At 43.1% G+C, this 15226-nt stretch overlaps 1 protein-coding gene across 3 annotated transcripts in view; it reads left to right on the top strand.

Moving 5' to 3' along the window:
- The first annotated feature begins 274 nt into the window (after positions 1-274).
- The window catches only part of LOC142560091 (terminal uridylyltransferase 7-like), a 39900-nt gene continuing 24948 nt past the window's right edge, over positions 275-15226 (top strand). The window contains exons 1-12 of one of the 3 annotated variants that reach the window (XM_075671894.1): positions 275-417; positions 984-1069; positions 1512-2278; positions 3455-3558; positions 4147-4263; positions 4352-4529; positions 5709-5849; positions 6458-6654; positions 8407-8520; positions 9891-9938; positions 10661-10832; positions 13252-13463. In XM_075671894.1, coding sequence (XP_075528009.1) covers positions 1525-2278; positions 3455-3558; positions 4147-4263; positions 4352-4529; positions 5709-5849; positions 6458-6654; positions 8407-8520; positions 9891-9938; positions 10661-10832; positions 13252-13463 — 2037 coding nt within the window. In that variant the 5' untranslated portion in view covers positions 275-417; positions 984-1069; positions 1512-1524. Of the gene's footprint in view, positions 423-983; positions 1070-1511; positions 2279-3454; positions 3559-4146; positions 4264-4351; positions 4530-5708; positions 5850-6457; positions 6655-8406; positions 8521-9890; positions 9939-10660; positions 10833-13251; positions 13464-15226 lie in introns of all 3 variants that reach the window. The other 2 variants (XM_075671895.1, XM_075671896.1) reach the window with 2 other exon arrangements.

Genomic DNA, 15226 nt, shown 5'->3' with positions numbered 1-15226 from the left:
TGCCGACGCGCAGCTTGCACGGAGGAAGTATTTTTGAACGGATCACGCTTGTACTGTACAATCAGTTAACTAGATCTCCATTTCCAGACACGCAGTGTCTGCTTCTTAAAAGTGTGTGTGTGTGTGTGTGTGTGTGTGTGTGTGTGGTTTTTTTTTTTTTTTTCAACGTCTCGGGACCTTTTTATGGGAGGTGTGCTCGCCAGTGGTGCTCGCCCATAATGGCAGGCTGCGTGCTGCCGTTTTCCGCTATATAAAGACAGTTAGAGGCTACGCAGTCTGGTAACAATGTGCCCGTTGTTGGAACATGGCGGACGCACAACCACCGTGACTACGGGGACTTTATCGCCAAATTGCGAATTCAAGTGCACCGAAATCGCCACCGCCGAAGAAAGCGCTGACCGCAAGCGAACGACCTCCGTAAGGTTATTCAAGAAAATCTACGCGTCTCATGTCCGGACGCCCATATTTGCGGCCCGTGAAACGTAGCATCCCCAGCGTAGATAATCTGGGCGCCCCATTTTCCCAGAAACGCAGCTGACTGGACGCTGCGCTATGGTGTTCCTGTGCCACGCAGCTCTTCAAAAAGGCTGAGTTTGATGCTGTTGTCTGAATGCTCTAGCCGCATTGTATCACGTTAATAGACGTCATTTCGTTGACAGATCACAACGTCGCGCCCCTTTGTCGTGACAGCGGAACCTGTTTTTGAGGAAACTCAGTCCCCCCCGCGAGCTCGGCACGAAGGACCCCCGCGCATTATCTCCCATCCACAGTGTCGCAGATAGCTTTGTTTCATTGCGCGAGATTTCTCAACTAGCAGCTGCATTTGGACGCTGCTGTCCGTAAGCCCGGATGTGACATACATACATAAATAAAAAAGTTCGACCTCTGCCAACATTTAGCAAGCATTATTGTTGATCAGAATATGTCTGTATTTTGGTGGGCGGTGACACGGTCAAATTGTTTGCATGTGTGGCGGTGCACAGCTGATGACCAGAGGACGTGTCAGCAAAGGATGAAGATCCGCCTGCACTGACTGTCCTGTGCTGCTGTCGTGGTTGGTGGCGCTACGGTAGAGTACCTTACTTCAATCACGTGCTTGACGCGTACCGCGCGCGCATCAGCAGTCACTCACGGGTTCACAGTGTTGGCATTCATAAAGTAGGAGCACATTGGAGGCCCCCTGAATACGTGAAGAGCTCAGATCTGTCTCCGCTGTGTTAGTCACCACTTGATGCATAGTGCTGTCATTGCGGGAGTTGGACGGCGTTTTCGACCTTTAAAAGTAAAATCAATGCTTGCATTCACGGAACTATATGGTGGGAGTGAATGCCATTTTCTTGAAGCTTTACTTCGTTAGCATGGTCTGGCCCACTTTAGTAGCGCCTGCTTCCTGCACCATCAGATGCCATGACAGTGTTCTCCTGGATTCAGTGTTCTCATTCTCAAATAGAGTGAAAGCCAGTTTCTTTAAAAATCAGTTAGAGTAATATTGACTCTGAAAATACTTGCAGCCCACTCCTCAACATGGCAACCATGTCCGAGCGAGAGATGTGCCTCGAGATTGAACGGGACCTGAACCGCCTCCTGCTGGCCTCCACGAATCGAAATCAGCCGCCAGATGTCACGCAGCACGACGACAGACCACCACCCACGTTGCCACCCCAGCCTGCATTGCCCACTCAGCCTTTAGCACAACTTCATCCTGTACAGGGCTTGCCATCAGTGAACACATCATCTGTAGTCCCATTTGCATTCACCGCCTGCAACACTGCTCATGACGAAGTTGATTGCCGACAGAAATTCGCACGGCTCCCGCAGAAGTCGGGGAAACGCGAACGAAGGAAAAATGCCTCCGGTGGAAAGAGGGACTTCAGGCCTGTCGAAAACGACGTGAATGTGCTGCCACCCGTGGAAGGTGCTGAGGAGGTTCCAGTGTTGACAGGCTTTGCAAATTCGAAGGACTGTAACTTTGTCTCCAAAGCAGGTGGCATCGTACAGGGTGAAATTGGTGCTGGTGCAGGCGCTCCGTTGAAGGCAGAAGAGCGTGTGCAGCACAAGGCCAAGCCTGTCACAACCGGACGCAAGTCACCTGGCCTGAAGAACAACAGCAGGGGTTCACGGAAAATCTGCGAAGAAGTGCTATTGACTGCTACTGCTTGGCCTTGTGCAACTGACCCAAAGGCCTTTCTGTTTCTACAGGACCTTGAGAGGCAGCTTCTTGAGAGCCCACCTAGATTGCACGAGAATCGCCGCCTGAATCCACCCCGAAAGGCCTTAGGTGAGACGTTTTATGGGATTCATAAGCAATGGTCTATGATATATGACATTAAAGAAAGGCTTTTACTGCTGTCATAAGCTCTGAAATTTTTCACTGTAAAGTCCAGTGTTTTGTGTCATGGCAAGTTCATAAACAGCAAAATATGGTAGACCAGTGATCATTAAAAATTCCATTATTAATGCCATATATTTCTAACAAATTTCAAAAGCATTGGTTGGCTGGTTATGTTTTACTGCATTTGGAAGTTACTCAATGAAAACAAGAACTTACGGAACTTCCAGCTTTTTGGCTCTGTAGGGGCTGAGCAACTGGGGTAAAACTGCCAATGGAGAACCTTCAAAAGATGGGAATAATCAAAACACACATAAATATTCAAGTGCCAATGTGTACTTTGAAAGAGTGTTCTAAGAACAGTGGCATATCGGAGTGCGTGGTCAAAGCAAAATGAGACAATGCAAATGCCTCTTGCACCAGTTCATTTCTTGGGAGTGTAGTAGTAATCCTGAGAATGACTGTAAATTCAGTGAGGCAGGAACAAATGTCGTAATGTTCTCTCCTTCTCATTCTGAATAAGCATATTTGAATATTTGTGTAGTTTTGGTTTTTTTGCCAAAGGCAAACGTGAACACTAGCACACAGTTTTTCAAAATTTGCCGGCGGTAATGAAGCGAAATAAGGTTTTGTATTATGCTGAAAATGGCAGTAAATTACAGTTCATATCAATCAGCCCTTTTGTTTTGTAGCTGTTGCTGCTCAGCTGTGCATTGTTGTCAGCAAATACATCCATGCTTATTTTCACAATCAATAGGCGTTGTTGCAGAGCCCAAAAAAGCAGTAATGTTTTTGATGAGAGTTTGCATACTTTTGAAGTGCTTAAAGGCTGCACCGTAAGAGCATTGTTAAAATGAAATTTCCGATGCGGTGTGTGGTGGTAATCGCATGTCCAGCAAACATGCCAGCTATCTAAATTATTATTTGTTGCGAACATTGGTAAAAAAGGTCAGCCTCAGTGCTGTCTTTAGGCCTCTATACAGCCATGCTATAACTATACATTTAACATTTGTCATTGACCACATCATCAACTACATTATACCATTGATTGGTGCTCTTTGGCCATCATTTGCCCTTGTACCATAAAACCCTATGTACCGTCATCATCATCACTCAACTTTGCAGGTCCTGCACCTTCACACCGGAATGGTGGCCGTCATGATAGCTACAGTATATGTGAGGACAGGCTGGAGATATTCAAGCAGCACAGGGTTCTCCCTTTGAAGAAGGTAACTGTTGCCATATAATTTCCTTCTTTCTTTTTTTTATATTTATATATATTTTTTTGTTCTGTGTGTCCCATCATTGTATACACTTAAAGGGGAAATAATTAGACACATTGAATTGCCTTGGTTGCTGTAATCTTTCAAACTCATTTGTTACTGCATTTCTTTGGCAGGAAAATGCCACCATATTAGTGCATGGATGAGTGGGCAAATTTCCTATTTTTAAGTTAGACCCGTCTCTTAATCTGCAGATGTACATTCTTAGTAGCATGTGGTTGTGCTCGAGCATATGTTGCATGTAGATTAACCATAAGAGCCGCATTTCCCATTTCATAAGGTCCGCTAGCTCTACACATACATGTATGTACTGCTATGCAAAGCTACGCCACCATAAGCTTGGCATAGTGCCTTGTGAAAAAAAGCCAGCGTTACAAACTAGGAAAAGAGTCCATTGCCACGACAGTGACATTATTCTCGCACCAGGAGTTACATGGGCACATTCACTGAGGAAGTCATTGTGTGTTCCTGTTTGTGTGCTATGGTATCGCCTTATTGCCGACATCAGTCTCTTTTACTGCTTGCACTTTCCAGAAATCTAAGCGTTTCCCAAGGGCGCAGTTTTACTGTCACCTTTGTCATCGACACTTCGACGACATGTGGTACGTCGAAAAGCATTTGGACCAGGAGCAGCACGCTACCAAGAAGCTTGTGAGTATTCTTGCTAGAGGGCCCAGGCCTCTCTCTCTCTCTTCTGTTTTCCTCGGGTTGAGTCTTCATTGAGGAAATCTTGGCCCAGGTAAACGACTTGCGGGTGGCAGTCAAGAACCTTCCCTACCCAGTTGACGTCCAATGTGACGCGATTAGTGCTTTGGTCGAGAAGGTTGTGCAGGAGCACAGTTTGACTGTGGAGGAGGTTGAACTGCGGAAGAGAGTAGCCAATGACCTGGAAACATTTGTCAAGGCAGCACTACCAGGTGAGAGGGAAATTTCTTGTCTCTTAAGCATGCAGATCTGTGTTATGCAAGCCTAATTATAAGACTTAAGCAAACAATTACAGCCGAGACATGATCTACGACCTCACTTATAGGATCTTGGTTATGTGTTCCCTGATAATGTGATAGTATCTTGAAGTCCAGTGCCCATGATGTTAAGTATAAACCCAAGCAATCCAAACGTCCAAGCTATCTTGCGCATGACAGCAACAAGCGATGCGATGCAGATGACTGTCGTGTTCGCTCGTCTCCTACGAGTCATACCCTGTGCGAGCGACAATTTTGAGTGATGTCTCGCTGGTGTTGCCAGTATAGGCAGTAAATACGCATCGAAACTAGTGTGATGCACCCTTTATTAATTTAAGTAGATGTATTTTACTGTAGAAAGCAGCATAAAATATTTTGGAACGCCTTGAGTGATGTCTCGCTGGTGTTGCCAGTATAGGCAGTAAATACGCATCGAAACTAGTGTGATGCACCCTTTATTAATTTAAGTAGATGTATTTTACTGTAGAAAGCAGCATAAAATATTTTGGAACGCCTTGCAGTAGGTTCTTATCCTTGCACATGTAAAAATTCAATTGTTGGTTTATTTTGTGCTACAATCGGTAGTATTTAAGGGATGTACATCCAGTTCCAGCTTCGCTCTATTGGCTGGTTGCTAATAGCACTTCCAGTCGATGAGTGATGAATTCTAGACTTCCAGAATCTAGCAACAAGACTGAGCAATCTGTTCAGGCGACGATCCGTTTCGTCACTCATTGCTGTTGTGCACAAAACCACTCTCATGGGGTTTGGCCTTTACCTATGTTTTCAGCATTTTTCAAGATACTCTTTCACTACATTGCAGTGAAAAATGTATTTAGAGTGGTTCTGGCTGTACCTGCTAAGCAGCTTTCCTCTTAAATATCACTGGTCAAAGGACACATATGTCCTGGACATTATACCCAATCAAATAATGTCATTTTGATCTTATTACCTGGAATAGCTTTTCAGTGAAATAAAGAGTGAATTATTTTGCTTTACTCTAGTGGCTTAGTGTACTTAACCAGTATTCATCTGCTAGAGCAGTACACAGTGCATAGACTGTTTAAAACTGAGTGGATGCATGTCGAAATGGTTTGGAACGGAACTAAAATGCTTTGTCAATTCCATATGCAGATGTCAAGCTCAACCTGCACGGTTCGTCAGTGAGTGGGTTTGGCTTGAAGACGAGCAACGTCAACATGGACTTGTCTCCACTTGGGAAAGCGGACTGTGCCCAGCTCTTTGTTGGCACGGGTGACCTCCTTCTGGAGTGCCGTAAGCCTATTTTGTCAGTGACTATTTCCCTTTGAGTGCAGCTTAACTGTAGGAGGTTTTGGTAACAGCAGACCTTGAATACGGTTTCAAGGTAAAGCATTCGTTGAACTGTACTATGCATACGCAATATCTCGAGTAGTTAGTTGGAGTTCCTAGTTGTCACGAGAAATGCCTAACAAAAAGCGGGCAGTGATAAGTACAAATATCAGCGGGCGGTGAAACGTTGCGAAGCATTAATGTACAGACAAATGTTTGAGCAAGAGATAGCAATAGGTACCGAATGACCAAACAAAGGAAGCACGAGATGTGAATTAAAGTTGTCATTAAACTTTAACCACCATAATGTTAACTGCCGATGTCAGCTGTCATTCTGTGCTCATGTGGTGGCCAAAGTTCACACTTGTTCTGCTGTCTTCCTGATTGTCCCACTGAGCACGAGTGGATATGTCTTTGGTTACATGTGGCTCTACCTCACTTTGTTACCCAGCCAGTCAAGGGGTCTCAGCAAGGCGTTATTGCACAGTCTAGATTTGTTTTCATAGACTGCAAGTGTAAGAATTCCTTCTTTGTGTATTGACATTCATTGTTGCACACATTTGTCCCTGTAGCCAAGTATACCCAAGTGACGAAGGACTACCTGTCCAAGGTGCCGCGGATACGCTTCAAGGAGGTCGACAGCAAGCTCTCTTGTGAGATCAGCCTCAACAACTCCAACTCACAGAAGACTTCAAAGCTCCTCGATGACTACGCCTCGCTCGACAGGAGGGTTAAAATTCTGGGAGTCGCTTTTCGGCTATGGGCCAAGGTGATTATAGAGTCTTACCCCCACATGCACAGATGAATCTTGTATCAAAACTCTTGCTCAAATCTGCCTAGTGTAGGACAGCAGTGCCTTCTCTCATATGAAGTGGGCACGCTGCACTTCAGTTGTTCTCTGTGATTCCTGCCATAAGCAGTTCCAAGAGAAACACATCTCCACTTGCAAGTGCCTTCGAGTAGATGCTGAGAGTAGCTAGCTGCGGTAAACTCTGTGAACCACCGCATAATGTTAACCTCATTAGTCTGTAGTAGAGGTGGAATGTCAAGACGAGAAATGTTCTAAGAATATGGGGGCTAGTGTAGCTGGAGAACACATTGCACATTCTGTATACTTAATGCTGTGTCCCATGGAGCCTTGCAAAAATGGCTTGCTAAACCACTTGCTTGATTACTTGAGTTTTTTGTACGGAGGTATCACTTTGCAGCGAATTTTCCTTATGACTATAATTGGGGGCAGAGTACAGTACTTTCCTGCTCTTTACAAAACAAATAAGAAGTGCACATCATCTGCAGTTATGTCGGGCATAAGGCAATTTTGTCATAGAAAGGAACGGCATTGCTGCCCGTCACCAAGGGGGCGAGACCACACTCAATTTTGTTATCTTTGTGGCAGGCATTGCGCCATCCTAGCATAGATGTTACTACCATTTCCTTCACTGTGAAAATTACTTTTTCTGTCTGGCAGATGATTTGTGCTTCTGATTTATTCATTCTGAAAAAGGCGCATTCTATAAACCGTTTTCAAAATGAACGAATGCCAACTAGCCTAGCTCGCTGCTATTCTGATTTATTAAACATGAAATAAGCTACATGCAAAAACTGTGCCCAAACTTGACAGTAAACAAAACACAATGCAGAGGGTCATTTGTTTTTAAATTTAGACACTTATTTACAGCTTAGCTCTTCTGTCTTGCTGTTCATAGATATCTTGACCAGCCTGATATGTCATTAGTAAAATGATTGTGTCATGGCTTCAGCATGCTTATGGAAGACACTGCAGGGGAGGTTTGCAGATTCCAAACTATTTGTCACCAGGGGGATATTCTGTAAGTGTCCACCTAGTGGACATGTCCATGTTCTCAGCTGGTGAAGTTCTGATTGGTTGTGCTGGGGTACCTGTGAAAAGGAGAAAGGCGCACTCAGCCAATCAGCGTTTCAGCAGCAGACGAAATAGATATGTCCACTAGATGGACACTTAAAGAATAACCTCCTAGGCCTTACTTGTATTTGTATTATGGGCATGATCATGGGCTAGAAGCATAGCGTCGTGTTCCTGTGGCCCTATGCCTCCTGCATACTACTGCTGGTTATGAGATCAAAAGTTTAATTTCCAATCATGGCATTTTCAAATGGATTCTCATGCAAGAACTCTTGCGTACTTACAATTAGCCACAGATGGCCAAATTAGTCTAGAGCAGTCTACTGTTGGCTTTGTAGCCCAGGTATTGCTTTGCAAATTTCAGTTGGTCCAGTCAGTCAAGTAATTTTCTGTAATGCTCATGCCTGCCATAGCTAACATTGTATATCTAGGTGCCATTTGTTAAGTAGTTTTGTATATACATATATATATAATTTTCTGCACTAGTAACTCCTGTTTGTTGAATTTACCCGTTTTGCTTGTAACCACTCCCCTCTATAATGCCGTAATGGCCCTGAGGGTATGATAAATAAATAAATAAATAAATCCTATATTGCACATTTTGTGGGGCCGATTGTACAAGTTTGGCTCTGTTTGCAGCTCTGTGGCTTGGACCAGCAAGATCGAGGCACACTGCCGCCGCACGCATTTGCCATCATGACAGTGTTCTTTTTGCAACAGTGCAAGCCTGCTGTGCTGCCTGTTTTGCATGAGGTTGGTACCATCAATATTACATCCCAACCTGTCTTGTCTCCTCTTGCGTATACCGCCTTCACTCTGCTTACAAGCTGCTCTCTATGTTTCAGTTGTATACAGCAAAAGTACAGACTGAAGTGTGGCTTTTATAGTGTGACATAGTCAAGTGTTCGATGAAAACTCGTCTGGCAAGGAAACATATTGGTGCCAAAAAACGTGCACTCGCCAAGAATAAAAGAAAAATTTTACTTTGATTCTTGGCGAGTGCACGTTTTTTGGCACCAATAGTATGACACAGTACCTTGTTTACATACTGTGCAAGAAATAAGAATGAACACTGATGGCACGAGACATGCTCATGCATTGTCCTTTGTCTGTCCTAGCTTTCTGCGCTAAAACCTGTTGAGCTAGTGAGGAAGTCAGCAGATTGCAGGACAAGGCGTTCCACCTTCACCTTGTGAGATTCCACAGAACTGATTTGCCATACAGTTAAACCTTCATCATATCTGATATTCATTATAAACATATATTTGTCACACACTGATATTGATGAGAAAGTATTTACATTTACTTTGCTATATCCGTGTTTGTGATATTGAGGTTTGGCTGTATTCAGTGTCCTTGCATTTCAAGTTGTTGATTTATTTGGCCTCGTTTTCAATCTACTTTCCTACTGGCTAGATAACGTGGTAGGGCAACCGTCCCAGACAGGCATTGGTGCTAGTTTCAATGCCAACTGAACGAAGATTAATTTTTCTTTTGCTGTAAAACTTGAAAATGCGTCGGCATTAGAACGTTTGTGTGAACGAAAGCTCGGTGGTGTCTGTCGGTTACCTCGTGGCATGGGAGAGAAGGAGGGAAGCATGTGCAGAGGAATAAGAAAAGTAGGTCACAGAGGGTGTGTGAGGGAGGGAGGGGTTTGGTGTGACATCACATCTTTGGAGCATGTAGAAATACAGGTGGCGTGATATTGCACTTCAGTGTTCACAGCTGGCAGACTGCCAGGGGAGAGGAGGTAACCACACTGTGGCTAACTTGGCATATTGCCTGTGGTGTTTGACAGGTTCAGACGTGTTGTGAAGGCACATGTCTGAGTGCAATGTGAAGTGACATGCACTAGGGGTCGTCAAGGAGCCTTGTAGTGTTCCTCAGGTGTTTGGTTACTTGAGGGTTATGAAGGAGTAATGCTAACCCATTTCCATCGGATCAGCTGATTGATCCACCATTCTTTTCTGAGAAAACCACATGGGTTTCCTTTGTTGCTTCGTGCTACTTTCAGGTGTATGACAATTCTTTTCTTTCATGAAATGAGGAAACTGTCTTTGTCGCACATTTTCAGGTTTGCGAGCCAGGGTATCACATTCTGCTGTTTTGTTGAAACTGTGCAGATGAAAGATGGCAAGGAATCTGAGTCATACCTGAAGCCTAAAGATCTGGTAAGTGGACTAAACGTGCCAATGTGGCCGTAACAGCATGCCTATAACTGTTTAGTAATTGAAGGACAGAATAACCGACACGACACAAAGCTCGGTGCATTGTTTTCTCGTTGTGGCCCTGTGTTAACAATCTGCCATAGCCAGCGACATCACACGGACTTGCTCACAGATTTTGGTTACTACCAGCTTTTCCAGGCAATGTCATTTTTCTCAGTTTCTTAAATTTTTTTACCATAGTACTTTCATGAAAATTGGCTTAGTACATCTTGGTTTGCCTGAAGATAAACTGCATTTTTTTCATAATTATAATGCTTTTCTGCTTAGTTGTCTCTGCTGATGCGCATGTGTTGCTATATCTTGTTGCAAGTAGTAGCATGCTTCAAAGTATCCTGGACAGAACATGACCGCTAGCATAAGCAAGCACTGTGATAGCATCACTTGCCGACGACCTATACTAATACTGCCTTTACGTGACCTTTCAGCAAAATAAACTAGCCTGCAGCTCGGCCAGTAGAAAAACTTCTGTTGCCGTTGCTACCATAGCACATGGTAGAGTAGGGTTCACTGCAGCAGAAGCTAGATTGAAAATATTTGGCTGCAATTTTGGCACAGCATCAACACATGCTTTGCATTTGCAAAGGTGCAGAGCGCAAAAGTGTTTTATTATTATTATTTTTTTCTAAATGTGTATTTCAGTTTGCTCGTATGCTTTTCTTCACCAGGAAGGTCGGTGGAGCTGCAAGAATGACCGCAGCATAGGCCAGCTGTGGGTGGAGCTCCTGCGTTTCTACGCCGCCGAGTTTAAGCTCAACAAACGTGTGGTCTGCATCAGGCGGTCACAGCCTATGCTTATTGTGGAGAAAAAGTGGAACAAGCGCTACATTGCCCTTGAAGGTACGCTCGGTTCCCAGCATGGGTGGCATCTGTGCAAAACAACATTAATTCGGGCCAGTTGGTAATCCGTAACTCTTATTGTGGCTCACGTTTAACGTGGTTATATCCCATTGTATAACCGATTACATACCACTAGAAAAAAGAAAGTAAGCGTAAGCTATGGATAACGCCTGACATTATACATGTGAAACGTAAAGTAAACTGAATGAGAAAATTGCTAAAAACTAACCCATTCAAATTTACGCATGACGATTCTCGGCGCAGCTATTCAATGTATGAAATAAAAAATTAAGACAGCTAAACAGTTCTACTTTACTAATACGCTGACAAACTTTTCGAAAACTGCTCCCACAAAGTATTGGAACTACAATAACCAGAAGAATCGTAATGACAGTGGAGCCTCAAATGAAGATAATAGAAACTCTGCTAACTTGCTTAACGACTACTTCTGCTTCGTTTTCAGAAAACAATGGCACACTACCACAAGCAGGCTTCTCTAGAAATAAGCCGCTAGAGCCGCTTACACTAACCGAAACAGGCATAGTTAACCTACCACTTAACTTAGACCAAAAGAAATCACCAGGACCTGACAGTATACCAAATGCATTCCTGAGTACTATTGTTTATTTATGCAAATTGTTTTTGTCTTTCCCTCTTGTTTATTCTTAATCCTATTGCCTCGTATTATTTTGTAATTATTGCCTACCACCATTGCTATTTGACAGCCCATCTCATTACCTCTTGTTTGTCTTAAATTTACTGCCATGTATTATTGTATAATTAATGCCTACCATTTTGATTACCTTTGCTAATTGTTCACATTTTTGATTACCTCTTGACTTTATTATTTTTGCCTAACATGTTGTTTGCCTTTGCTAATTGCCTAAGTATTGTGTGTAATGTTAATATTTTGCTTATTATTGTTACATTGTAAGATAACTATGTAAATGCCCTTCCTGTCACGGACTCTGATAAGTCGACAGTATAAATAAATAAATAAATAAATAAAATTTTGTGCGCAATAAGATGACAAAATACAAACAGGCAGGCACTAGTGCCAACCTCAACTTATAGGCGTTTAATACCAGACACTTTGAATTTATATTTGCAGGAACAAGGAATACAAAGTTCTGGTTCTGTTTTCGTTGTTCCTGCGTGTACGAATTCAAAGTGTTTGGTATTAAACATAGTTGGAAGGTACTGCTTGTGCCTGTCGTTTCGTGTTTAGTCTTTCTTATTCTATGCTAAAGATTTAAGAATTTGTGCCTGTTATAACCCTGGCCTTCTCATGTGAACTGCATACTTAGTTATTAGTCTTAACTTTGTGTGGTCTTACGTTTTCCTTATGTTGTATTCATCCAGCTTGTGTTTAGCGTGCCTGTTATTCAGGATCAAGACCAACAAGTTTAGTGTGACGTCCTTTTGAGCATCTATATTGCCTAACGTCACAAGTGGGTTTTGAGGGGTGAATACAATGCCAAGCAGCATCAGTGTTCAAGAGGCCTCAGCCACCCAACATATGTGTTGAAAATAGCAGTTGTCTATTTGGCTGACTGTTTAATAAGAATGGTAATTGTTACTTGAAAACTAGCTCTGCATTCCCTTTCAGCTGTTTCATATTTCTCATAGGTGCAAGTCTGTAGGTGCTTGGCATTTAGTGGAGCTGTCCAGGGTACATATGTGTTCCATGGAACTCAGTTTGGGAACCAATGATATAACCAAAAAAGCAGACTTTTATGGATTGTTCATGTATGTCATATTGACAAGGTTAATTTTACTTTTATTCATTTGTATCCATTTTAGAACAAAGCTTATTTCAAAAGAATTCAAATACAATTGCTGACAGAATTTCTGGGGCTTGATTTTTCAGGCCCACACGTGTGCTGCACAAGTGGGTCTGAAAATGTGCAGCAGCGTCTACTCGTGAAACCGATGTATACGTAACTAAAATTTCAGCCACTGTTACATGACTTTTTAACAAGTACACCTAAAAAAAAAAGAAACAATATCTTTGTGCACTGGACTGCAGTTATGGAGCAGAGTTTCTGTTCACAGCGTCCCTGCAGAACAAAGTCTGCAAATTTTGAATGAACAGTCGCCATCTTGAACAGCCAAACATTTTTGTATATTTTTGTCACATTTTAGTATTTTGTGGCTTTCTCTGTAGTGTTCTTCAAATGTTAAGGTTGGCATGTCTGTGATTTTAACAGCCTGACAAGATGACAAGAAGAAGTGGAAAACACATGGGTCCATTAGTTGTCAGTTCTTTTTTTTTTTTTCCTTCTGATCCCGTCCTGCTCTTTTAATCATGGTCTGACTAAGAGGCCCAATTTGTGCCTTGGCTGCATTCATGGCAGCACACCTATGCATGGTATCTGCCGATCTTCACAGCAGTGTCCCTCTTTTGCCTGCCTTGCAGACCCATACTCGTCCAAGCGGAACCTTGCCCGCTCGATTCCCAGCGAGCGAATGTACCTGTTCCTCAAACGCTGCCTCTGCACCTCGGCCATCTACTTCCTGCAGCCGCAACTGCATGCAGGTCCCATGTTCACCCACCTTCCAGGCCCGCCTATGTACACCGAGAACTCCGAGTCTGACTCTGAGTCTGACCAGGAAGATGCAAATACCAAGGTGTGCTTTATGCAGGGGTTCCCAGTTCTTGCCATCCTTTTGGGTGTATACCGTATTTACTTGCATAATGATCGCACTCGCGTAATGATTGCACCCCTGAATTTTGTCGTCAAAATTCGATTTTTTTTATTTCCCGTGTAATGATCGCACCCCGTACTTGCCACAGCGATATGTCGTGTGCCAAGTCTAGCTAATATTGATCCCACTTACCATCTGTCGAATGCTACGCGAACGACTCTTGAAGACAAACCAAGCGGTCTGTACGCACCAAACATTCTTAAGCAGATGCCCCATTTCATTCCTTTCATCACTTTCCGCACTTCCATGACAAAAAAAAAAAATCTACAACCAAGTTTGCCTTTATTAGGTGCAGGCTTTATAATGGTTGTGGTCAACAACAACAAAAAAGGCGCCTTTCGATTCTTCTCGTCTGCACTCGTGGGCACACAACCAATCGTGAGTGGCAATGATAGCAGCCACGTTTACACTGATACGGTAAAAGTGTACCCTATTCATATGTCGACGCTTGTAACACAGCTAAGATATTTGCCCACCCTTAGCGGAAACGTTCTGTATTACGATAGTAGTGAAGATAAATACTGCAGTTTCCGCAGCATGCCCGCCATGTGTTTCTATGTCACTGCAGCTAAGCGCACCCATCAGTTTCTGTCCCCTGCTTTATTACCGCAAACTTGCTGATATTAACAATATTATTCATTACTGATACGGCAAAAACTGTTTCAATGCATGTAATGTACTCACGAAAAGAAAAAAAAATCGCGTTCGGCTTGCTCCATCGGCCGCCTTTTTTGTTTTGGTGTCCTGCACTACATACAGCGGCAGCCACCTATTTGTTGACCTGTTATCCCGCAGCGAACGCGGGATGAAAAAAATTTTTTTCCTTTTTGCGGAATATTTAACCTGCATAATGATCGCACCCCTGAATTTGCGCAATTTTTTTAAAACAAAAAAGTGTGATCATTATGCGAGTAAATACGGTATTCATGAATGGGCCATGGCTCAACACCCCTTCTCAATTTGGCCAAGTGGACTGCAGCTCTGTCCCTCAAGGAAGTTGTCAATTACTGAGCTATAATTTTGTATTCATGCAAAAGAGTTTTTCTAAAGCAGCTCCTTGGCAGTTCCTGTGCCCATATTTTCCCATGAGCCGGGAAAACATAACTCCATTATTCGGCCATTGGAACTGTTAACAGCACTACCATACCAGGTGTTCCTGTGAAGACATTAAGGCAAATCGCCTGCGGCAGAAGCACAATTCTAGTCCTTCAGCTGGTCCTCAATGAGGGCGGACATTACTTGCATGAGAAAACGAAATGTGCAGTAGACTGATTAAGAAAAGATCACTAATTAAGTATTTCTTAATCACCTTACGGCACACACTGCACTTAACAAATTGCAATCTGTGAGGCTGCAAGGTATATCCAGTTAAAGAGAATTCTGTGGATGACACCATTTTCGAGATATGCGCCGTAACCTTGCAGCAAAAATGCACCGTCGTTCCACTTACTTGTCCAACAAAATGCTGTTTTATGCGTTGAAGCACACAAGTAACTAGACCACTAATGTATTTCTTCACTACGTTTGGGAATTAACCTTTTATTGATGAGTGTTGCCTACAAGCAACATACCAGAAAAAAAAATTATATGGCATGATTTTATGTGGCTCGACACTGGACGTGTTGCTTTATGCGACCAACAACATTTCTGCCACTGTAACATGCTTGCTGTCTGCACACTACCAA

The sequence above is a fragment of the Dermacentor variabilis genome, chromosome 10, assembly GCF_050947875.1.
Source record: "Dermacentor variabilis isolate Ectoservices chromosome 10, ASM5094787v1, whole genome shotgun sequence".
Lineage (NCBI taxonomy): Eukaryota > Metazoa > Arthropoda > Arachnida > Ixodida > Ixodidae > Dermacentor > Dermacentor variabilis.
The sequence above is the reverse complement of the archived record's forward strand: the minus strand, read 5'-3'. Positions and strand labels throughout refer to the sequence as shown.